The sequence below is a fragment of the Trachypithecus francoisi genome, unplaced genomic scaffold, assembly GCF_009764315.1.
Source record: "Trachypithecus francoisi isolate TF-2019V2 unplaced genomic scaffold, Tfra_2.0 Lachesis_group12, whole genome shotgun sequence".
NCBI classification, from domain to species: Eukaryota; Metazoa; Chordata; class Mammalia; order Primates; family Cercopithecidae; genus Trachypithecus; species Trachypithecus francoisi.
The window spans coordinates 7,445,444-7,470,496 of NW_022681457.1; the positions used below are offsets into that span (position 1 = coordinate 7,445,444).

The 25,053-nt window shown below is 43.9% G+C and overlaps 1 protein-coding gene across 5 annotated transcripts; it reads left to right on the forward strand.

Annotated features, from left to right (window-relative positions):
• The first annotated feature begins 1,127 nt into the window (after window positions 1-1,127).
• ZNF480 (zinc finger protein 480) lies at window positions 1,128-24,325 on the forward strand. 5 transcript variants are annotated; one of them, XM_033229026.1, is made up of 6 exons: window positions 1,242-2,096; window positions 3,013-3,114; window positions 4,366-4,456; window positions 15,468-15,594; window positions 17,648-17,776; window positions 22,896-24,321. In XM_033229026.1, exons 3-6 carry the CDS (start codon window positions 4,385-4,387, stop codon window positions 24,173-24,175), a joined length of 1,608 nt encoding a protein of 535 aa, XP_033084917.1. In that variant the 5' UTR covers window positions 1,242-2,096; window positions 3,013-3,114; window positions 4,366-4,384; the 3' UTR covers window positions 24,176-24,321. The 5 variants fall into 5 exon arrangements, with proteins under 5 accessions (XP_033084918.1, XP_033084916.1, XP_033084920.1 ...); XM_033229027.1 differs by lacking the exons at window positions 1,242-2,096; window positions 3,013-3,114 and adding an exon at window positions 1,128-1,228 and having other exon boundaries at window positions 17,648-17,764; window positions 22,896-24,322; XM_033229025.1 differs by lacking the exons at window positions 1,242-2,096; window positions 3,013-3,114 and adding an exon at window positions 1,128-1,228 and having other exon boundaries at window positions 22,896-24,320.
• Window positions 24,326-25,053: the final 728 nt, after the last annotated feature.

The window sequence follows — 25,053 nt, forward strand, 5'->3', positions numbered from 1 at the left end:
AGAAAAGAAATAAGACACAGAGACAAAGTATAAAGAAAGAACAGTGGGCCCAGGGGACTGGCGCTCAGCATACGGAGGACCCGCACTGGCACCAGTACTATACTGAGTTCCTCAGTATTTATTGATCATTATTTTTACTATCTTAGTGAGGGGAGTGTAGCAGGGCAACAGGTGGGGAGAAGGTCAGCAGGGAAACATGTGAGCAAAGGAATCTGTATCATGAGTAAGTTCAAGGAAAGGTACTGTGCCCAGATGTGCACGTAGGCTAGATTTATGTTTCTCTTTACCCAAACATCTCAGTGTAGGCACAAACCCTTTATGGGTGACGGGCTGGGGGATATAAGGTCTTTTCTTTCCCATGAGGCCGTATCTCAGGCTGTCTCAGTGGGGGGAAACCTTGGACAATACCCAGGCTTCTTGGGCAGAGGTCCCTGGGGCCTTCCGCAGTGCATTGTGTCCCCGGTTAATCGAGAATGGAGAATGGTGATGACTTTTACCAAGCATACTGCCTGCAAACATATTGTTAACAAGGCACATCCTGCACAGCCCTAAATCCATTAAACTTTGATTCATTATAGCACATGTTTCTGTGAGCACAGGGTTGGGGCTAAAGTTACAGGTTAACAGCATCTACAGGTTAGCAGAAAAACAGAAACAATTTTTCTTAGTACAGATCAAAATGGAGTTTCTCATATCTTCCTTTTCTACATAGACACAGTAACAATCTGATCTCACAGACAATCCCAGGGCTTTTTAATTAAATTGCTAAAATTAGTTTTTTATGTATTTATTTTAGAGACTGAGTCTCTGTCGCCCAAGCTGGAGCGCAGTGGCCATTATAACTCCGTGTAAACTCGAACTCCTGGGCTCAAGCGATCCTCCCGCCTCAGTCTTCGGGGTAGCTGGTACAAGTGCCCCACCCCACGGCCGGCTTAAGATTACCTTTAATAGCAGCAATTTTCCTGGATCTAATCATCAGCCGACTTTGCTCTGTCCCGGCAAGAGTACAGTGCGGAGACAGCTGAGTTGCTTTAGCATCCTTGACAGGTCTCCCGCAAAACCCGGAAAACAGAGGCGCTGGAAGCGAGGCGGAGGGAAGCGCAAGCCCCGCCCCACCCCGCCCCACCCCGCCCCTGCCTGGCCGCCCAGCTTTGACCTCTCCGCTGCGTGCGCGGTTTCCCACAAACCCGGAAGCGGATCGCGTGGAGTGAAGGTCACGCCGCGGCGCGTGAGTTTCCCTTTGTGTAAATTAAAATCTGAGCTTCCCAGCTCCCCCGCGCTTCTGTACCCGGGATCTGAGGGGCCACACAGACCTTGAAATCCTGGCACCGCTCCCTCTACCCCGACCAAATTCAGGCGTCCCTGTGAGAGTCCCGCGGTTGTTTCCCTGTGTGTTTAAATCGCGCGGCGACGGGTCTTGTCCCCCGTCTTTCTGCCACAGGGCCATGTAGTCACCTCCTATCGAGGAGTTTTCCTGCTTCAAATTCTTCTGTGATGCCTACATCCGCCCTGCACCGCGTAAAGTCCTCCCCCGCTAGGTGGATTCCGTCTATCAGGTCCCCCAAACCTCGCCTTTGTTGACCCTGGAGCGCAGCGCTCCAATCTCAATCCAGGAGAAGCCGCGTCTTCTGCCGAGTCCTGGGATTCTGCAGACGCCACCCCTCTCTTGATCCAGACCCTCCTTGATCCGGGGCCCCGCTACTCCCCAGGCCTCCTCTTCCCAGCCACCGCTTCTCCTGACCCGGGGTGTGGGGAGGTGACTTATTCTGTCTTTTGACATCCAGTGTTCTTGCAGTCTAAGTAACACCCCACTGAAAAGGTGTTCTTCTGCACGTGGGCATCTGATCCCAATTCCTTCCATGTGCATATGTGCAGAAAGAGACATCTGGAGAGCGGGGGAGAAGAAAGAGAAACATCTTGAAGGAGAAAGGAAGATTGAGGGAGAGCCCTAAGCAGATGGCAAAGTAGAAAGTGGATGGGGGATTTGCAGAGACAGCGAATGAAGCCGAGAAAGTAGCAGAGGGAGAAAAGCAACTGAAGAAATGCAGAGAAAAGTGCCGTCTCCGGAGAGATGAAGGACTGCAAGATAGTGAGAGGTGCAGCAAAGTGGGAAGTTCCTCAGTTTGAGACTGGGGGAAAGGAGGAGGGATTTGGAGCCAGGGCAGACAGAGCAGCGTAGTGCTGGGACAGCAAGAGGGGTCAGCTGGTGACAAGGAGAGCAGAGGGAGAACCACAGCAGGGGGAGGGCTGGGATCTCAGGGTGCCAGAGAGTGGGGACAAGGGGGTGTAACAGGAAAGAAGGGGTTTAACAGGGAGAGCAGAGGGGGAACAGAGACAGGGAAAGAGGCAGGACCGGGCACGGTGGCTCATGCCTTTAATCCCAGCAGTTTGGGAGGCCGAGGTGGGTGGATGACCTGAGGTCAGGAGTTTGAGACCAGCCTGGTCAACAGGATGAAACCCCGTCTCTAACAAAAATGCAAAAATTAGCCGGGCGTTGTGGCGCGCCTGTAATCCTAGCTACTCAGGAGGCTGAGGCAGGACCCCTTGAACCCCGGGGGCGGAGGTTGCAGTGAGCCAAGATCTGGCCATTGAACTCCAGCCTGGGCGACAAGAGCAAAACTCCATCTCAGAAAACAACAACAACAGCAACAACAACAAAAAGTAAGAGGCAGAAATAGGTGGAGATTGGGACGATCAAAGATTGAGCAGAAAGTTTGAAAAAGGGGTGAAACAAGTGTCCAGAATGGAGCAGAACAGGTGGAAGAGAAGGAAGAGAAGGAATAAGGGGAGAAACATTAGGAGAAGAGAGAGGCTCAAAGTGAGCAGAATCTTAGGGGAAAAATAAAGAGGGGGGAAAAAAGCTAGAGAAAGAAGGTGAGAATGAGGGAGGGAAACACAGTACTGAGAATAGGGGGAACCCTGGGTGCAGATGAACGGTGAGTTGATTGGCTATTATGATGAAGTTGTGACATTGATTAATCTGATTATATGAAATGTGCTTTAAAAATACAGATGAAGATGAGATGTGCAAAACTCCTGTCTGTGAGGCTGGTGCATTTTATAATTCTTGGCATCAGACTTTAGCTTCCACTCACATTCCCTGTTCAGGCACAGGTCGGTGACTGAGTCATTCAGGTGTGGGTCACCCACTTTCCTTTTCCTGGGATGGGGTAGGGTGTGGGCGAATGTGTAAGATAGCAGGAAAACCAGTGTTCTTCCTACTCTTGCAATCAACACAATAATGAACACTCAACACAGAATGCTTCATATCTGATGAACAAAATGTGTGGAGATTTCTTCCCACCAACAAGCAATTCGTCAGACACCGCCTGGGGGATCCGTAATTTCACTCAAGTTGACACTGTGTACATGGAGTGAGCATCAGATCCCACAGGTTGGGGGCTCAGTTCCACAAGGCTGCCCCTACTTCACGTGCTGGTTGTGAGTTCCTGGTTGGGACCTGAACTTCAACCAAACATCTAAAAATTGAGGATTCCCTTGACCCTTTGCTCGGATTTTATTAATTTGTTAGCCTGGTTCATAGAACTCAAGGAAGCATTTTGTTTAGTTTTATCCATTTGCTATGAAGAATATTGCAAAAGATACAGATGAATAGCCTGGTGGAAGAACCCTCCTAGCAAGTTAATCAAAAGAAGGGGCTTTGGGATACCCTGATTTTTTCTTTCTTTTTATTTTATTTTTTTGAGATGGAGTTTCACTCTTGTTGCCCAGGCTGGAGTGCAATGATGTGATCTCAGCTCACCGCAACCTCCACCTCCTGGTTTCAAGCATTTCTCTTGCCTCAGCCTGCCAAGAAGCTGGGATTATAGTTGTGTGCTACCATGCCCAGCTAATTTTTGTATTTTTAGTAGAGATGAGGTTTCACCATGTTGGCCAGGGTGGTCTTGAACTCCTGACCTCAGGTGATCCACCTACCTCAGCCTCCCAAACTGTTGGGATTACAGGCGTGAGCCACCATGCCTGACTGACACTGGCAGTTTAGATATGCCAATGAGAAGCTGTCACATGCATCTTTTAAGTGGAATAAATAGAGTTCAGTACTGTTTGAAGTTCCAGGCATCCAATGGGGGACTTGGGACATGTCCCTCATGGATAAGCGGATTCCACTGTGTTCTGTATCTGGTGCCGAGCACCAAGGCTCTGTGTCCTCCATTTCAGAGTGATTACATGAGTCTGGGATCCATAGAGACAGGAGTGGGGCTGTGCTCTGCATGGGGTTTGGTCAGGGCTGGGTCTGGCAGAGGACATTTTCCACAGGGTGAGGTCTAACCTGTGTGTGTGGTTGTGGCACAGGAAGAGGGTGTGTTGATTCTAAGCCCTAAACAGCATATTTTTGACATTTAGGATTGACTTCCAAAGAGTCATGCTGTGTGATGAAATAGCCCAGAAGAGAAGGAAGAGGAAAGCAAAGGAGTCAGGGACGGCTCTTCCTCAGGTGAGATGATATTCTTAGTGGATTGTTCTGCCTCCTTTGTTTCAGAAACATTGGGCCTTGGAGTTGGGAATCTTCTCTGAGTCTGACAGGTTTGCTTGCACTCATCTATGTCTTCCCTCAGTGCTGAGACTAGCTCGGTCATGGCGACCCTAACCTACTGGCGGTAGAGGAATTAAAGACACAGACACAAGAATAGAGTGTAAAGTGGGATCGGGGCCAACAGCCTTTACAGCTGAGAGCTGCGAACAGAGTTTGACCCACGTAGTTATTTACAGCAAACCATTGATAAGGATTGTTTCTATAGATTATAGATTAACTAAAAGCATTCCTTACAGTAAACAAAACATTCTTAACGAGGAGTAGAGAAACAGGCTCTGGCTAATTATCTGCAACAAAAATGTGTTGTTAAGGCACAGGCCACTCATGCTATTGTGTGTGGCTTGAGCAGTTTTCCACTCCAGGCAGGCCAGGTGTTCCTTGCCCTGCTCCAGTAATCCAAAAACTTGTAGCAATGTGCGTCATAGCCATCACGAGCATGTTTCATTGCTGCAAAAATCCTGTTTGTGGCCAGTTTCTTTAAAGCCTGTTTATGACAGACTTAGGGCCTGTTGCTAGCATGTCCCCCTTTCTGTTTTTGCAAAGCGATAAAGGCAAAGGCTGCTTTGTCATGGTGGGTTACTTCTCACAGGATTCGGGATCCGGATCTGCAGACTACACAAAGACAAACAACACAGATTAAAAGCACAATAATCTTTGAAATCACAGAGCCTCCAAGTGTCTCGATCCATTTTAATGGGTTAATAGCTGCTAATCCATCTGCACTTCCTTCAAGCTCTTTAGTTCCTGGCATTAGCGTCAGATGTGCCTGAGAGACTTGAAGTACTTGTTCCTTCAGTTTTGCAATATCCAAAGATAAATTTCCAGTATGACCCTTTAAATGTCTCTTAACTCTTTCCTACTCTTGCTCTGTTTCATTATACAGATGAGGAGTAATGCAAGAATCAGAAGTATTCCAATCACATTGTAACCGCATTCTATATTCTAGACTAACTACTCGGTCTCCTAGCCACATTACAGTTTGTCGGAGATCATTGATTTGATTATCTAGTTTTTGGTCTGTGTTAGTTTGGGAATTCCACAGCAAAGTAGAATTTTTCTGCCAATTATTTACACAGTCTGCTGTTTGTACTGTAGAATGCAAAGTAACTCCAGCTACCGTGGCAGTAGCTGTGACAGCAATCAATCCCATAATGATTAAAATTAAAGTGGCAGTGAAACGCTGAGAGCACCTCAAATCCTTTTTTTTTTTTTTGAGACGGAGTCTCGCTCTGTCACCCAGGCTGGAGTGCAGTGGTGCGATCTCAGCTCACTGCCAGCTCTGCCTCCCAGGTTCATGCCATTCTCCTGCCTCAGCCTCCTGCATGGCTGGGACTACAGGTGCCCACCACCATACCCGGCTAATTTTTTGTATTTTTGGTAGAGATGGGGTTTCACTGTGTTAGCCAGGATGGTCTTGATCTCCTGACCTCGTGATCAGCCCACCTCGGCCTCTGAAAGTGCTGGGATTACAGGTGTGAGCCACCGCGCCCGGCCGAATTCTTTTGAAGAATTTCAGTAATAATATGCACAGAAAGAGAGGCTTCCTAAGGACGGGAAAGCTTTACGGGTATCCATACTCCTTCTTGGGCTGTTACCACTAAAATAGAATGATCAATATTATACAAGGAATAATTCACACAAGAAAACAATCTACATTCTTGACAAGTCACATGATAATTAGGGAGATCAGGTTTTAAATCACCCACTACAAACAGAAAAGGAGGCCTTATTGTCAGTCTCGACGTGGCTGCCACTGGGGGGTCCGCACGTTCCTCCCAAAAATCTCTTCCTCAGCGTCTGGCTCATGATAAGGCTTCAGGTGTCTTGATGGTATCCAAATCGGCTGCTGGTTTTGGCCTGGAGATACACAAGCATAACTTCTACTCCAAGTTATTATTTTGCCTATTTCCCAACTTTTTGTTATTGGATCTCTCCACCAAATCAGTTGTTGCACTTCCATCTTTGCAGCTGATTTCTGTAGATGCTGTTAGTTGCTGTAGCATCTGGCCTTTAGGCAGGCTCAAAAAATTTAAAGTCAATAATGCTAGATTCAATTGCATATTTTGGGTTCCATAATCACTGTTCCCCCCTTTCTGTTTTTGTAATTGCTGTTTTAGGGGGAGATTCATTCTTTCCACAATGGATTGGCCTTGTGAATTATATGGGATGCCAGTAATGTGTTTAATATTCTATATAGAGGGCCGGGCGCGGTGGCTCAAGCCTGTAATCCCAGCACTTTGGGAGGCTGAGACGGGCGGATCACGAGGTCAGGAGATCGAGACCATCCTGGCTAACACGGTGAAACCCCGTCTCTACTAAAAAATACAAAAATCTAGCCGGGCGAGGTGGCGGGCGCCTGTAGTCCCAGCTACTTGGGAGGCTGAGGCAGGAGAATGGTGTAAACCCGGGAGGCGGAGCTTGCAGTGAGCTGAGATCTGGCCACTGCAGTCTAGCCTGGGCGACAGAGCGAGACTCCGTCTCAAAAAAAAAAAAAAAAAAGGTTTGCTATTACTAGACCCATCTGTAAAAACATTTTCAGCACTTTTAATTGTTTAAATTTAGTTATTCTAGGGAGAATCTAGTTAATTTTAAAAATTGAAATAGTTTTGTTTTTGGAAAGTGATTATTAAGAACACCCACGAAATCAGCTAACTGGGTTTGCGAAGTAAGATTATTTATAAAGGCTTGTTGTATTTGTGCCTTCGTAAGAGGGTCATATCCATGCAATTTAGCAATTCCATGCAATTTAGCAATTCAAGTTCTCCTATTGCCTATCAGAGTAGCAATTTGATCCAAATAAGGACTTAGTGTCCATGAATTAGTATGTGGAAGAAAGAGCCATCCTACCAAGTCCTGCTCTTGGACAATAACACCAGTAGGTGAATGCTGAGTTGGAAAAATCAGTAAGTCTGAAGTCTTTTCTGGATCTACTCTATTTATTTGAGCTTTATATACTTGTTTTTCAATCAGTTGTAACTCTGCCTCAGCCTCCTTTGTTAATTGCCAAGGGCTAGTGAGACTAGGATCTCCTTTAAGGATAGAAAATAGATTACTCATTGCATAGGTAGGAATGCCTAGAGCAGGTCGTATCTAATTAATGTCCCCTAGGAATTTTTGAAAGTCATTCAGTGTTTTCAATTGATACTTACATATGATTACTTTCTGTGGCAGTATTGTAGTGTCATTTACTAAGTAGTGTCATTTACTATTGTAGTGTCTTTTTCTCCCTAAGTCGGAGTAAGGAGTAGTAGTCTGAATTTTGTCAGGAGCTATAATTAAACTGGCATGACAAATCAAATTTTGTAAGTGTAACATTGGAGTAATATTTCCTGAGTGGGGGCAGCACAGAGAATATCGTCCCATTGTTTTCCTTTTTTTGCATTTTGGATATATTCCAGGCTTAGCAGTTATCTTTTTCCCCCCAAACTGTTGGCCCGACTTGGTGATTTTTTCTACATTCTTTTTTAGTATGACCATGCTTCCCACAGTTAAAACAAGCTCCAGGAAATGGAGTATTTCCTTTACCCACTTTCATTCCTGCCATTGCCTGGGCTAGCAGAGTAGCCTTATGCAGATTACCTCCGATACCATCACAAGGTTTAATATAGTTAACCAAATGTGCTTTTCCCTCATAAGTCGCAGAGCGACTTGGCACTCAGGATTGGCATTGTCGAAAGCTAATAACTGCAGTACTATGTCCTGAGCAGCTGAATCTGCGATCACCTTTTTAAGCGACTCCTGTGATTTAGTTAAAAAATCTGTGTACAGTTTTTTCAGTCCCTGCTTTACAGCACTTGAAGGGTATTATTGCCGCCTGAAGTGATTTTTTCCCAAGCTCTAATGCACAGTCCTCTAAGCTGCTATATGGCCTCATCCTGCATAAGCTTCATCTGCCCACCAAGTTTTAAATTGTAAGAACTGAGCAGGAGTTAGACAAGCTCAGGTAAGTGCATCCCAATCAGTAGGAATCATTTGAATGGAGACAGCAACATTCTTTAACAATCCCATTACAAAAGGAGAACCTGGTGCATATTGATTAATAGCTTGTTTAAATTCTTTAAGTATTTTAAAAGGAAAAGACTCAAATGTAGCCATAATATTCCCCTGTTGATCAGGTGGGTGTATTCTAACAGGGAACTGCCAAGCATCCATATCACCCTCTCGTCTAGCTTCCTGGATTCCTGCCTGAATAGAACCGAGAGCAGTCACTTGAGGTGCTCCTTGAACAGTCACTGGGGCAACTACTTTTCACCCAGTGTCCTCTGGAAAAGAAAGATCTGGAGGGTCAGGCCACTCTTTTTCTTCAAAATGATGAGGGGATGTAGAGGGGTACGGACAAACCTCTCCCTCCTTTGCTGCTTTAGCTGGCAAGGAAACCTGCTCTGTCACTTCTTCTGTTACTTCGTTACATGCTCCTTCTTCCTCTGATTCCTCCTCCTCCTCATCTGTGTGGAAAGGCTCCAAGGTGGAATGAACCAGAGCCCACACTGACCAGACAGTTACAGGAATATCCTCAGTCCCATCCTTATATGCCTTCTTCAGTGTGCTGCCTACCTTTTCCCAGACCTCTACATTCATAGTTCCTCGGTCCGGAAACCAGGGGCAATATTTCTTTTTTTTTTTTTTTTTTTGAGACGGAGTCTTGCTCTGTCGCCGGGGCTGGAGTGCAGTGGTGCAATCTCAGCTCACTGCAAGCTCTGCCTCCCGGGTTTACGCCATTCTCCTGCCTCAGCCTCCGGAGTAGCTGGGACTACAGACGCCCACCACCTCGCCCAGCTAGTTTTTTGTATTTTTTTAGTAGAGACGGGGTTTCACCGTGTTAGCCAGGATGGTCTCGATCTCCTGACCTCGTGATCCGCCCGTCTCGGCCTCCCAAAGTGCTGGGATTACAGGCTTGAGCCACCGCGCCCCGCCTAGGGGCAATATTTCTTTACCACACCTAAAAACCTCCACGAGTCAGCTAGTGCTAACCTTTATTCCTCCTTTTCTTAGGAGCTGCTGAAGCAGGTTCAAATAAGCCTCATGTCTGCTTGAACCTTTTCCCATTGTTACCCTGATGCTTCTGAGCTCCTCTTTTACCATGGGGATTGCTTAAGAGTACTCGGGTGTCCTCCAGCATAGTTCCACATTCTCCAGCTCTGGCGACCCTTTGATTCGAGTTCGAGTACCACATTGGGCGCCACTTGCAGGGACCAGCTCCTTCGTGGGGACCCTAACCTAGCGGTACTAGAGCAATTAAAGACATAGACACAAGAATAGAGTGTAAAGTAGAATCAGGGCCAACAGCCTTCAGAGCTGAGAGCTGTGAACAGAGTTTGACCCACATATTTGTTGACAGCTAGCCATTGATAAGCATTGTTTCTATAGATTACAGGTAACTAAAAGCATTCCTTATGGGAGACAAAACATTCTTAGCGAGGAGTAGAGAAACAGGCTCTGGCTAATTATCTGCAGCAAAAACATGTTGTTAAGGCCCAGGCCACTCATGCTATTGTTTGTCATTTGAGCAGTTTTCCACTCTGGGCAGGCCAGGTATTCCTCGCCTTGCTCCAGTAAACCAACAACTTGTAGCAGTGTGCGTCATAGCCATCACGAGCATGTTTCATTGCTGCAGAAATCCTGTTTATGGCCAGTTTCTTTAAAGCCTGTTTATGACAAGCTTAGGGTCTGTTGTCAGCACCTCAGTCCCTCTTACCTCACTTAGATTCCATCTCCCGTTACCCAGTGATATGAACTGGGGATGAGGCTCCACCGGGCATGGTTCTGGGAAGGGCTTACTCCCTAACATGGATGGAGATGGGGTGTGGGCCCCATGGCATTAGAGCTGTTGGGCAGTAGGGATTGTTCAGGGGCCACATCTGAGTGCACCATCACCTCTCTGTAGACCAGAAACTGCACATGGAAGTCATGTATTATTGTGCACAAGCACCTAGTAAATTCTAGGAAAAGAGTACAGGAAGGAGAAACCTTTTCTGCCTGATTTTTGCTTCATTTTTTTTTTTTTTGAGACTGAGTCTCTGTCATCCAGGCTGGAATGCAGTGGTGCGATCTCAGCTCACTACAACTTCTGTCTCCCTGGTTCAAGTAATTCTTGCGCCTCAGTGTCCCGAGTAGCTGGGATGCCAGGTGCCCACCACCACACCTGGCTAATTTTTGTATTTTTTAGTAGAAATGGGGTTTCAACATGTTGGCCAGGCTGGTCCTGAACTCTCGACCTCAGTTGATCCACCTGCCTCAGCTTCCCAAAGTGCTGGGATTATAGGTGTGAGCCACCATGCCCAGCCTTCCTGCCTGATTTTTACTACATTTGAAGCTAAACGCCTTTCCCAGTTTTTTACGTCTAGCTTGGTTCAGGGAGGACGTTCTCTCATCATCCTCAGCATGTACCTCTCCCAGAGACTGATTTTCCTTCAGGGGGTCTCCTGCCCCAGCTATGTTAAGCAAAAAGCATGGTAATTTTGCTCAGAGATTGGAGCAGATTTTTTTTTTTTTTTGTAATTAGAGAGGAGGAAATCGTATTCTTGTCCACCAATTATTATCATTTTTTTCAACATCAAATGATATATAAATTTGTCTTACAGGAAAACTCCAAATGTGCAGGTTAGGCCATCAAATACAAAGCATTCCCTGTCCTAAATGTCTAAGTGACATGCAAATAGTTGTTATGGGAGGGAGTCTTTCCACCCTCCCTCAGTCTCTCTGAGGACCCACTGCTGTCAGCTCTGTCAGGAGTGAGAGCAAGTCCTGTAGAATTACATTTATACAGCATTATGGTGTTTTAAGTAAAATTCTCGGTGATTGTTTTGTGATCCTTTATTCTGTAAGTTGTGAAAATTTGCTCCTTTGCACCCTCATGTGAACGTTGTCTGAATTAAAAATCAGTCACCTCTCTGTTTTTAGTGTCTGGCTTGGTTCAGGGAGAATGCGCTGTGGTCAGCCCAGCTGGAGACTCTGGAGGTCCCGCTCCTTATCTGGGATGCGTCCTCTCTGGGCTTTGCTTGTCACCTCCTCACTGAAGGGGATGACCAGGTTCTGCTCAGGAGCTCCCCTTTCTGCACCTGCTCTGCAGCCTGTGTGGGGCAATAGGAAGCTGGGGTCTGCACCGCCACCTAGTGTCTGCCTGCGTTACTGCAGGCTCTGGTTTATGCTGGTGCCTTTGTTCTCAGTGGCTTCCTGACCTGGGGCCCTGTTACTTTAATGCTTCTGTTCAGACAAGACAGAAACTTGTCCCCTTAGGCAGTCCCCTGAAAAGTCAGAAGGTTGGAAAGACATTCCCATTGTTTTCCTCTCTCAGGAGAAATCTGGAGTTTGTGGTGTCCTCTAGATGATGGCATGTCATGCCTGGGCAGGCGTTCTGGTGAGTGTGTGTCACATATTTTCACAATCAGGTCCCAGTAGGTTGACTTGGTACTGGTGCACCTCTGGGTGCAGCCTCCTGAGTGTCTTCTGGATTTCTCACAAAGGCAATTGGCCCACATATTCTTGTTTAAGTTGTGTCTACATGGATTCAAAATGGTCCAGGGCTTCCTGTTCCTCTGTCTTGCTGACATGACTCTCTTAGTAGAGTTGCAGATTTCTTCCACAGGTCTGGAATGTCTTCTAGTTCGGGGCCTTGTATATTTCCTAAGGGAGATGTCAGATGGATCTTTACTGTATGTGTCATTTTATAAATATTGCTGCTAAAGAAGGAAACTTTTTTCCAATATAATATGTATTTTTAAATTTATTTTCTTCTTTTCATTCTTTTTTCTTTCTTTTTGAGACAGAGTCTTGCTGTGTCACCCAGACTGGAGTGCTGTGGCAAGATGTCAGCTCACTGCAACCTCTGACTTCTGGGTTCAAGCAATTCTCATGCCTCAGCCTCACGAGTAGCTGTGATTACAGGTGCCCACCACCACGCCTAGCTAATTGTTTATATTTTTAGTAGAGATGGGGTTTCACCTTGTTGGCCAGGCTGGTCTCAAACTCCTGACCTCAAGTGATCCGCCTGTGTCGGCCTCCCAAAATGCTGGGATTACAGGTGTGAGCCACTGCACCAGGCTAATATATTCTTATTAGTTAATATGCTAAAATGACATTCTTTGTCTTGGTTACAATAATTTTATTAATTATATAGATTTTTAAATCCAGCTTTTTCCTGCCCCCAACCCCCACTAATTTTTTTTTTTTTTAACCTCTCCTCTAGTCACTGCTCAGGCATCCTGTACAGTGGTGATTGGCTGCAGCACAGACCAGCCCCCTTTTCTCTGCCTTAAAATCAAGCAAATGTCTGCCATGTTTACTGCTGATTATCATGTTTCCTGAGATGTTCTTGCTTAATGATATTGTTGTTTTTGTTTTCGAGTTTTATTTTTGGCCTTGTTTTTAATTATCTAGTAATTTCTTAAGATGTATACTGCTGAGATATTTTCTTTGACTTATTTTGTTAAATTGTTATATAATATTAATAAGTTTTCTATCATGTATTAATGTTTTATTTTATTAATGGAATATATTGATAAACCCCATTGGGCTTTTGTAAATACCTAAACACGTAAATTTTATGGACATAATTATTATATTTATGTAAGTCGGGGTCAATCACATGTGTGTAGAATCCCAGCTTCTTGGAAAGCTGAGGCAGGAGGATCCCTTGAATGCAGGAGTTTCAGGCCACCCTAGGCAATGTACTGAAACCCCATCTCAATTTTTTGAAGTATTATATATAATCATATTTTTTATATGAATAGAGATGGGATCTTTCTGTGTTGCCCAGGCTGTTCTCAAACCCCTGTCCTCAAGCAGGCCTCCCACCTTGGCCTCGCAAAGTGCTGGGATTACAAGTGGAGCTACCATGCCCAACCTGCATTTATATTTTTGAATCTGGGTATTTAATAGAGATTGGAGTTCAACTTTCTGTTTTTTCATCGTCTATAATTTTTTAATGGCTTAATATACAACAGTGTTTATAAACTAAATTGAGAACAGCTTTTACATTTTTGTTGCAAACATGCTGAAATGTACATAGCAAAAATAACAATGACAGGTGGATGCAGTGGTACAAATCTTTAGTTCCAGATACTTGGGAGGCTGAGGAGGGAGAAACATTTGAGCCCCGGAGTTCAAGGCTGTAGTACACTGTGAATAAGCCACCACCATGGCTGGACAACGTAATGAGACCCTGTCTCTAAGAATTAAAAAATAATAGTGATGACAAATGTCATCTAAAAAATAGATTATTGACAGACAACTCCTATTTCAGTTAATGTGTATAAGTGTATACGTGTGCTAGTGTATATGGGTCTAAGTGTACATATTTATGTGTGTACATGTGACGTGTGTCCATGACTGCACAGATGAGCAAGCCTATGGTTTTATTAAAGACACATCATCATTTTTACGTATTTTATTTTTTTAACAGTTGAAATTACATCTGAAATATTATCCATGACCTCAGAAATTGTCCTGCACCATCATGTTAATGAGTTGATGGCTGTGAATAGTAGCATATTATGGGATACATGTGTGTACTCATATATAATGACCCTTTATGAAGGCCCATGATTTTATCCCTGAACTTGTTTTAACTTTTTTCTTAGGTAATTGTCAATTTACTTTTGATGCTGATCTGTTCATTGTTTGATTCCTTTGGTTTGGTTCTAATGCCCGGACACCTGGGATGCAGTGCTTACTCTGCTGTTTTTAGTCCTTACACCTGGGGCGAGTTTCTTAGCGTATCTGTGACACAGTTGTCTTCTCGATAAGACAGGGACAGGTGTTTCGTTCCTGGTCTTTTGTTGTTATAGCAGTTAGTACATGTAAAGCATTTAGAGTAGTGCCTGTCTCATGGGAAGTGTTCAAAAGCTTTAGTCATTGCTATTGTTATCATCACAGTTTTATACTTCTTTTTTTTTTTTTTTTTTTTGAGACAGAGTCTCACTCTGTAGCCTAGGCTGGAGTGCAAGTGGTGTGATGTTGGCTCATTGCAACTTCCGCCTCCTGGGTTCAAGCGATTCTGTTGCCTCAGCCTCCTGAGTAACTGGGGTTACAGACACCCACCAGTACACCCCGCTGATTTTTGTATTTTTAGTAGAGACGGGGTTTCACCACATTGGCCAGGATGGTCTTGAACTCCTGACCTCAGGTGATCTGCTGCCGTGGCCTCCCAAAGTACTGGGATTACAGGCGTGAGCCACCATGCCTATAATTCTTTTTTTTTTTGAAGCCACTGTGGACATCGTCCTCTCCGAAGACACCACTTGTATAGTAGTGGTGGTGTTATTGGTAGATATGCAGATCAGGTAGATACTGAATATCACTTGGAGTGTCAAAAATAATATCTAATCCTTCTGTAGAGATAACCATGGATTAATTTTTTATTTGTGTGTCTTATATGTCCACAAAATGAAAAATCTATGTTGATTTTTAAAATATAACTTATTTTGGAAAAGTGTAATAAAACACAACTCTCAGGCCAGGATGGTGGCTCACACCTGTAATCCCAGCACTTTGGGAGGCCCAGGCGGGTGGATCACCTGAGGTCAGGAGTTCAAGACCAGCCTGGCCAACATGGTGAAATTATGGTGAAATCTGTCTCTTCTGAAAATACAAAAATTAGCCGGTGTGATCGTGTGCACCTGGAGTCCCAGCTACTTGGGAGATTGAGGCACAAGAGTTGATTGAACCCAGGAAGTGGAGGTTGCAGTGAGCCAAGATCGCACCACTGCACTCCAGCCTGGGTGACAGAGCAAGACTCTGTCTCAAAAAGAAAAAAAACACATTTACAGACACATAACTACATCACAAATACCCTAATGTAGATTCGTCAGAACATTCTCTTCAATCGAGTTAATCTTTTTAACTCCCTTCTCATTTTGAGTGAAGATAAATACTCTTTACATATCCTGTTGGCGAAATGTGTTTTTCATTTTAGGGACACTTGACATTCAGGGATGTGGCCATAGAATTTTCTCAGGAGGAGTGGAAATGCCTGGACCCTGCACAGAGGGCTTTATACAAGGACGTGATGTTGGAGAACTACAGGAACCTGGTATCCCTGGGTGAGGATCGTGCCCCTGCAGAAGCCGGGATCTGCCCTTGGTTATTTCAGCATTTTCCCTTGTGTGCCTCCTGGGAGCCCCTGCATTGTTTGACTGACATTAAGCAGGAGAATCACTTGAACCTGGGAGGCAGAGGTTGCGGTGAGCCGAGATCATGTCATAGCCAGTCTGGGCAACAAGAGCAAAACTCCGTCCCCCCCAAAAAAAACAAAACAAAAAAAACCTTATTGACTCAGGCTGGGACCAATGGCTCACACCTGTAATCCCAGCACTTTGGGAGGCCAAGGCAGGAGGATCACCTGAGGTCAGGAGTTCGGGACCACCCTGGCCAACATGGGGAAACCCCGTCTCTACTAAAAATACAAAATTAGCCGGGCGTGATGGTGGGCACCTGTAATCCCAGCTACTTGGGAGGCTGAGGCAGGAGAATCGCTTGAACCCGGGAGGCAGAGGTTGCAGTGAGCCAAGATCGCACCATTGCACTCCAGCCTGGGCAACAAGAGTGAAACTCCATCTCATAAAAAAAATTAAAAAAGAAAAAAAAAATCTAAAAATCTTGTTGACTCAGAAATGAAAAGCTCCATAGTGTTTTCTGGAGTTGAAATGTCGATTTTCTTTTTTTTTTTTTTTTTTTTTTTTTTTTTTTTGTTGAGACGGAGTCTCGCTCTGTCGCCCAGGCTGGAGTGCAGTGGCCGGATCTCAGCTCACTGCAAGCTCCGCCTCCCGGGTTCACGCCATTCTCCTGCCTCAGCCTCCCGCGTAGCTGGGACTACAGGCGCCCGCCACCTCGCCCGGCTAGTTTTTTTTTTTTTTTTTTTTTTTGAACGGAGTCTCGCTCTGTCACCCAGGCTGGAGTGCAGTGGCCGGATCTCAGCTCACTGCAAGCTCCGCCTCCCGGGTTCACGCTATTCTCCTGCCTCAGCCTCCCGAGCAGCTGGGACTACAGGCGCCGCCACGTCGCCCGGCTAGTTTTTTGTATTTTTTTTTTTTTAGTAGAGACGGGGTTACACCGTGTTAGCCAGGATGGTCTAGATCTCCTGACCTCGTGATCCACCCGTCTCGGCCTCCCAAAGTGCTGGGATTACAGGCTTGAGCCACCGCGCCCGGCCAAAATGTCGATTTTCTTCAGATGTTCTGTCCCCTTCATTATACATCATTGGGTGGTACCAGGGCTGAACTATGCATAAAATCCTTTTTGTTTGTTTTTGAGATTGAGTCTTGCTGTCACCCAGGCTGGAGGGCACTGATATGATCTTGGCTCACTGCAGCCTCCACCTCCTAGGCTTAAGCAATTCGCCTTAGCCTCCCTAGTAACTAGGATTACAGGCGCCTGCCACCACACCCGGCTAATTTTTGTATTTTTCATTTTTACAATGTTGGCCAGGCTGGTCTCAAACTCCTGGACTCAAGCAATCCACCTGCCTCAGCCTCCTGAAGTGCTGGGATTACAAGCATGAGCCCCTGCACCCAGCTGCATAAAACCTTATGGCAAACTTCAGATACCCACTTCCCTGTTTTCTACTCCTGTGCTTTTTTTTATGTTTTGTTTTTTTGAGACGGAGTGTTTCACTCTTGGAGGCTGGAGTGCAATGGCGCGATCTCAGGTCACTGCAACCTCCACCTCCTGGGTTCAAGCGATTCTCCTGCCTCAGCTGCCCGAGTAGCTGGCATTACAGGCATGCACCACCACACTCGACTAATTTTTTTTTTTTTGTATTTTTAGTAGAGACGGAGTTTCTCTATGTTGGTCAGGCTGGTCTTGAACTCCCAACTTCAGGTGATCTGCCTGCCTCAGCCTCCCAAAGTGCTGCGATTACAGGTGTGAGCCACTGCACCCGGCCTCTACTTCTGTGCTTTATACTCAGTAGTTACTGGGAAGGGGCTCGATGTCTGCTTTTTATAATATTCCCTAAGCATTCAGAAGGAGGCAGTCTGTGGATGAACTTGTGAAACGTTATTCTTGATTCATTTGTGATATCCTTTCTCCTTCCTACACATAGGGCTTGGATTTTGGAGATGCCACCGCACATTTTGATTCTTTTTTTACAAACAGGAATCTCTCTTCCTGACCTGAATATTAACTCCATGTTGGAGCAAAGGAGGGAGCCCTGGTCTGGTGAGCGTGAAGTGAAAATAGCAAAAAATTCAGATGGGAAGGAGCACATCAAAGGTGTGAACACAGGTAAGAGCTCAGATGGGCAGGGTGGAAGCCATGCTGTCGTTTGGGCTTTTTGTTTTGTTTTGTTTTATCTAGTTTTTGTTTTTTGTTTTTATTTTAGTGTTTGTTTTTTTTTTTTTTGAGATGGAGTTTCACTCTGTTGTGAAACAGAGCCTGCGAGATGGAGCAAGACTCGGTTTCAAATAAATAAATATATGTATTTTTTGTTTATTTGACTGGAGACCCTTTTTTCCTCCCTCCCTCCCTTCCTTCCTTCCTTTTTATTTATTTCAGATGGAATTTTGCTCTGTTTTCCAGGCTGGAGTGCAGTGTCGCTATCTCAGCTCACTGCAACGTCCGCCTCCCGGCTTCAAGGGATTCTGCTGCCTCAGCCTTCCAGGTATCTGTGATTACAGGCACCTGCCACCAGGCCCAGCTTTTTGTTTGTATTTTTAGTAGAGACGGGGTTTCACCATGTTGTCCAGACTGGTCTCGAACTCCTGACTTTAAGTGATCTGCCCACCTCGGCCTCCCAAAGTGCTGGGATTATAGGCGTGAGCTATTGTGCCCAGCTTCTTTTTGTTTTTCAGATACAGGGGTCTTGCTATGTTGCCTATGTTGATTTTGAACACCTGGACTCAAGCAATCCTCCTTTCTCAGCCTCCATAAGTACTCTGATTACGGGCATGAGCCACGATACCTAGTCTTATTTTATTTTGAATTTAGATTTAATTGATTACCAGTAATATTTAACTCATTCCTCCTACAATTTCACTCTCTCCCCTCTCCGTTTCTGTTCTGTTTGTATGAATTTCAGTATTTTAGATGGAATCATACAATATTTGTTTTTTTATGACTGGCTTATCTCACTTAGCGTAGTATCTTTCAGGTTCATCTATTTTGTAGCACATCAAGAAATTTATATATTCTTTCAGGACTGAATAATGTTTTTCTATTTGTCTGTACCACAGTTTAACTGTTCATCCATTGGTGGACACCTGCATTGTGCCTACCTCTTTATTATTTTTAATAATGCTGCTATGAACATGGGTTTTTGTTGTTGTCATTGTTGTTTTTGGAGATGGAGTCTCGCTGTCTCGCCCAGGCTGGAGTGCAGTGGTGTGATCTTGGCTCACTTCAACCTCTCCCCCCTGGGTTCAAGTGATTCTCCTGCCTCAGCCTCCCAAATAGCTGGGACTACAGGTGCCCACCACCACACCCAGCTAATTTTTGTATTTTTAGTAGAGATGGGGTTTTACCATATTGGCCAGGCTGGTCTCAAACTCATGACCTTATGATCCACCTACCTCGGCCTCCCAAAGTGCTGGGATTATAGGCATGAGCCATCGTGACTGGCCTTGAACGTGGGTTTTTAAGTATCTCTTCAAGATGCTGTCTTTATTTTTATTTTATTTTTCATTTGTGTGTGTGTTTGTTTGAGATGGAGTTTCGCTCTTGTTGCCCAGGCTGGAGTGCAATGGCACAATCTCGGCTCACTGCAACCTCCACATCCTGGGTTCAAGCAATTCTCTTGCCTCAGCCTCCTGAGCGGCTGGGATTACAGGTGTGCGCCACCATGCCCAGCTAATTTGTGTATTATTAGTAGAGACAGGGTTTCACCATGTTGGCTAGGCTGGTCTCAAACTCCCCACCTCAGGTGATCCACCTGCCTTGGCCTCCCAAAGTGGGAACATTACAGGCATGAGCCGTTGTGCCCGACTTTTTATCTTCTTATCTGTATACCCAGATGTGGAGTTGTTGCCTATACTAATCATTTGATTTTAGATTCTTTCAGAAAATGTCATACTTATTTCCCAAGTGACTGTACCATTTCACATTTCCACTAACAGGAGCACAGAATTCTCCTATTTCACCATATTTTCGACAACACTTGTGATTTTCTGGTGTTTCATTTTTTTTTTTTTTCCTTTCTTGACAATAAATATTCTCTATGGGTGTGAGGTGATATTCTATATGCATGTGAGGAAAAATCTATGTTTTCTATTTGCATTTCTCTAATGATGTGTGATATTTTGCATTTTCCCATATGGTCATATATCACCTTTGGAAAAATGTGTATTTCTTTCTACATTTCTTAATTGGGTTATTTGTTTTGCTTTGTAGGAGTTATTTATATATTTATTTTATTTTATTTTATTTATTTATTTGAGATGAAGTCTTGCTCTGTCACTGAGGCTGGATGCAGTGGTGTGATCTCGGCTCACTGGTACCTGTGCCTCCCAGGTTCAAGCAATTCTCCCACCTTAGCCTCCCAAGTAGTTGGGATTACAGATGCACACCACCGTGCCCGGCTAAATTTTTATATCTTTAATACAGATGGGGGTTTCACTATGTTGGCCAGGCTAGTCTCGAACTCCTGACGTCAGGTGATCCACCTGCAACTGCCTCTCAAAGTGCTGGGATTACAGGCATGAGCCACCACATCTGGCCTATATATATTTTAGATATTAAGTTTTTATTACAGATATATTATGCAAATATTTTCTCACATATGGTAGGTTTTCTTTACATTTTGGTCATTGTTTTCTTCCATCCACAATAGTTGTCAGTTTTGTCATAGTGCATTGTGTGTATTTTTACCTTCTTTCCTTTCGTGTGTTATATCTGGGGAAATGTAAAGTTTCCCCAGATACTACACATGAAGTGTAAAGTAAGGGTTCAGCCTCATTCCTTTGCATGTGGGCATCCTTTTTGTTCAGCACTATTTGTGATGAAGTGACTGTCTTTTCCTTATTACATGGTCTTGGCATTTTGATTGAACATCATTTGACCAAGTATTTGAGGGTTTGTTTCTGGCTTCTCTATTCTTGCTTTTTTTTTTTTTTTTTTTTTTTGCATGGGGGAATGGATTCTCGTCTGTTGCCCATGCTGGAGTACAGCAGTGCAATCTTGGCTCACTGCAACCTCCGCCTCCCGGGTTCAAGTGATTCTCCTGCCTCAGCCTCCCAAGTAGCTGGGATTACAGGCATGCGCCACCATGCTTGGCTAATTTTTGTATTTTCAGTAGGGATGGGGTTTCACCATGTTAGGCAGTCTGGTCTCAAACTCCTGACCTCAAGCAATCTGCCTGCCTCGGCCTCCAGAGTGCTGGGATTACAGGTGTGAGCCACTGTGCCTGGGTCATTTTTTACTTTAATGGAGAACTTTATCCTCTCATTTGGTTTACCGGTACTGTCTGTAATCCTTCTATTTCATTTTGAAGGTCTCCCGGTAGCATTTCTTGTTGGACAGGTCCAGGGTACTAATGAACTTCCTTAACTCTTCTTTATCGAGGAAAGTCTAAATTTCTCCTTTATTTTCGCAGCTGACTTTTGCTCCATACAGTATTCTTGGTTGATTTTAAGCACTTTCAATATGTCATCTCACTGTCTTCTGGCATGCAAAGTTTCTGCTGAAAAAAGTACATAGTCTTATACATTTTGTTCTAAATGGCAAATATCTTTTGTTGCTGCTGTCAAAATTCTTCCTCTGTCGTTGATGTTTGTTAATTTGTTTATAATTTATCTCTGTGTGAACATCCTTGGGTTAATTTTAATTCGAATGGTCAAGCTTTTTGAATTGTATATTCAGGTCTTTCTTCAGAATTGGGATTTGGACAATTATTTGGACATTATTTCTTCAGTTGCAATTTCTGATCCTCTGTCTTCTCCTTATGAACCTCTAATAATTTGTGTATTGTTGTGCTTGAGAGCATCCAAAAAACCTGTTAGCATTTATTTGCTTTTCTTCATTGTTTTTTGTTTTTGGTCTTTGGAGCTGATTATATATATACATGTATATATACACATATATATACATATATATATATATATTTTTAGAGGGGGCAGAGCCTCACTCTGTAGCCCAGGCAGGAGTGCAATGGCACGATCTTGCCTAACTGCAACTTCTGCCTCCTGGATTCAAGCGATTCTCCTGCCACAGCCTCCTGAGTAGCTGGGATTACAGGCGTGCACCCCCACACCCATCTAATTTTTGTATTTTTAGTAGAGACAGGGTTTCACCATGTTGGTCAGCCTGGTCTTGAACTCCTGACCTCGTGATCTGCCTGCCTTGGCCTCCCAAAGTGCTGGGATTACAAGCATGAGCCACTGTGCCTGGTGGAGCTGATAGTTTTGAATAACTGATCTTTAAGTTTGCTCATTCTTTTCTGTGCTCTATCCATCTGTTGTTGAGCACCTAATGAATTTTTACTTGTGTTTCAGCTCCAGAATGTTTTTATGTTTCCTCCTTTGTTTAATATCCTCCTTCTCATGTATTATTTTTCTGATTTCATTTAGTTGTTTATCTCTCTCTGATAACTTTTAGCTTATTAAGAATCTTAAGGCAGTTGCTTTAAATATTTGTCAAGGGCCAGGTGCAGTGCCTTGTGCCTGTAATCCCAGCATTTTGGGAGGCCAAGGCAGGAGGATCACTTGAGCCAAGAAGTCTAGGCAATATCGTGAGACCTTGTCTCTAAAAGAACACAGAAAAAGCTTGCTGAAGCTGAGTGCAGTGGCTCATGCCGGTAATCCTAGCACTTTGGGAGGCTGAAGCAGCTAAATAAATATTTGTCTAGTAATTTAGAGAGCTGCCTGTCTTTTTCTAGGTTTGGCTTTATTTACTTTTTAGCCATAATTCTCTTTCCTTTTCTAGGCCTTGTAATTTTTGGATTAGGTTTGGTAAAATAACTGCTTCTCTCAGTTGTTTTGTATAAGACTTGGTCAGAGGGAGATCTTTTCTAATTAGTCTGTTGTAAAGGGTGTGGGAACATTCACTCCTTTTCCGGGGATGTGCCTTTCCTAGTTTTGTGCATGTACTGTTATTGTGTATACCACTTCTCTTAAGTGTCTTATTTTCCCTAAGAGACTTGTCCCTTCTTTTTCTCAGAAGGTTTCAGTTCCCTATCTCTCTGCTCATAATCCCTCTCAAACTCACCCATAATCCTTTGACTCCTATAGATTTCCCAGCACTCCAGTGCGTCACCTTACCCTCTTCTGTTTTGAGCACTGCCAACATGATGTACAGAGTGTGCTGATATTTCTTCCAATGTCTGAGTCAGATGAGGCAGATTCTAGTTTTTCATCAGACTCTAAACATGCCAGAATTATGGGGTCTGAATTTTACTCTTTTCTTGCTTTCCTAGGGAGCAGCTATGCCTTGGGAAGCAATGCAAAAGACAAACCAATTAAAAAACAACTTGGAGTATCCTTTCACTTACATCTGTCTGAACTGGAGCTATTTCCAGATGAAAGGGGAATAAATGGATGTAATCAAGTTGAAAACTTTATCAACCACAGTTCCTCTGTTTCCTCTCTTCAAGAAATTTCTTCCAGTGTCAAAACCCCCATTTTTAATAGGAATGATTTTGATGATTCTTCATTTCTCCCACAAGAACAGAAAGAACACATTGGGGAAAAACCTTATGAGTGTAATGAGCATAGCAAAGTCTTTAGAGTGTCTTCCAGCCTTACCAAACATCAAGTAATCCATACTGCAGAGAAACCTTACAAATGTAATGAATGTGGCAAGGTCTTTAGTCGCAATTCACACCTTGCAGAACATTGGAGAATTCATACTGGAGAGAAGCCTTACAAATGTAATGACTGTGGCAAGGTTTTTAGTTACAATTCAAACTTTGCACGACATCAAAGAATTCATACCAGAGAGAAGCCATTTGAATGTAATGAATGTGGTAAAGTCTTCAGCAATAATTCTTACCTTGCACGACATCAAAGAATTCATGCTGAAGAGAAACCTTACAAATGTAATGAATGTGGTAAGGGCTTCAGTCACAAGTCATCTCTAGCAAATCATTGGAGAATTTATACAGGAGAGAAGCCTTACAAATGTGATGAATGTGGCAAGGCCTTCTATAGAATTGCGCTCCTTGTACGACATCAGAAAATTCATACTGGAGAGAAACCTTACAAATGTAATGAATGTGGTAAGGTCTTTATTCAAAATTCACATCTAGCACAACATTGGAGAATTCATACAGGAGAGAAACCTTACAAATGTAATGAATGTGGAAAAGTATTTAATCAACTTTCAAATCTTGCACGACATCGAAGAATTCATACTGGAGAGAAGCCTTACAAATGTAATGAATGTGGTAAAGCATTTAGTGAGTATTCAGGCCTTTCAGCCCATCTTGTAATCCACACTGCAGAGAAACCTTACAAGTGTAATGAATGTGGCAAGGCATTCAGACACAAGTTATCCCTAACCAATCATCAGAGAATCCATACTGGAGAAAGACCTTACAAATGTAATGAATGTGGCAAGGTCTTCAATCGAATTGCACACCTTGCACGACATCGGAAAATTCATACTGGAGAGAAACCTTACAAATGTAGTGAGTGTGGCAAGGCCTTTAGTCGCATTTCATACCTAGCACAACATTGGACTATTCATATGGGATAGAAACTACAAATGTAACAAATGTGTCAAATAATTTAGTGTGGGCCGGGCGCAGTGGCTCAAGCCTGTAATCCCAGCACTTTGGGAGGCCGAGACGGGTGGATCACAAGGTCAGCAGATTGAGACCATCCTGGCTAACACAGTGAAACCCCGTCTCTACTAAAAAATACAAAAAAAAAAAAAACTAATCAGGCGAGGTGGCAGGCGCCTGTAGTCCCAGCTACTCGGGAGGCCGAGGCAGGAGAATGGCGTAAACCCAGGAGGCGGAGCTTGCAGTGAACTGAGATCTGGCCACTGCACTCCAGCCTGGGCGACAGAGCGAGACTCCGTCTCAAAAAAAAAAAAGAATTTAGTGTGCACTCAAGCCTTACTACTCATGTTTTATTCCATACTGCAAAGACATTTTGCAAATGCAAAGAATATGACAAGGTCTTCAAACTCAAGTTTCTCTAATAATTCATTAGATAATTTATACTGCAGAGACTTCCCCATTGTAATGAATGTGTGGAAAAGTCTTCAACAAAATTTCACACCTTGCAAAAGGAGATCTAAAAAAACACAATCAGAAATGACAAAGGAGACATTACCGCCAACCCCACAAAAATACAAAAAACCCTCAAAGATTACTATAAACACCTGTATGCACACAAACTAGAAAACCTAGAAGAAATTAATAAATTCCTGGAAAGATATAACCCCCAAAGATTGAACCAAGAAGAAACTGCAACCCTGAACAGACAAATAATGAGTTCCGAAATTGAATCAGTAATTAAAAACCTGTCAAACAAAAAAGCTCTGGACCAGACAGATTTATAGCTGAATCCTACGGGATATATAAAGAAAAGTTGTTACCAGTCTTACTGAAATTGTTCAAAAATGTG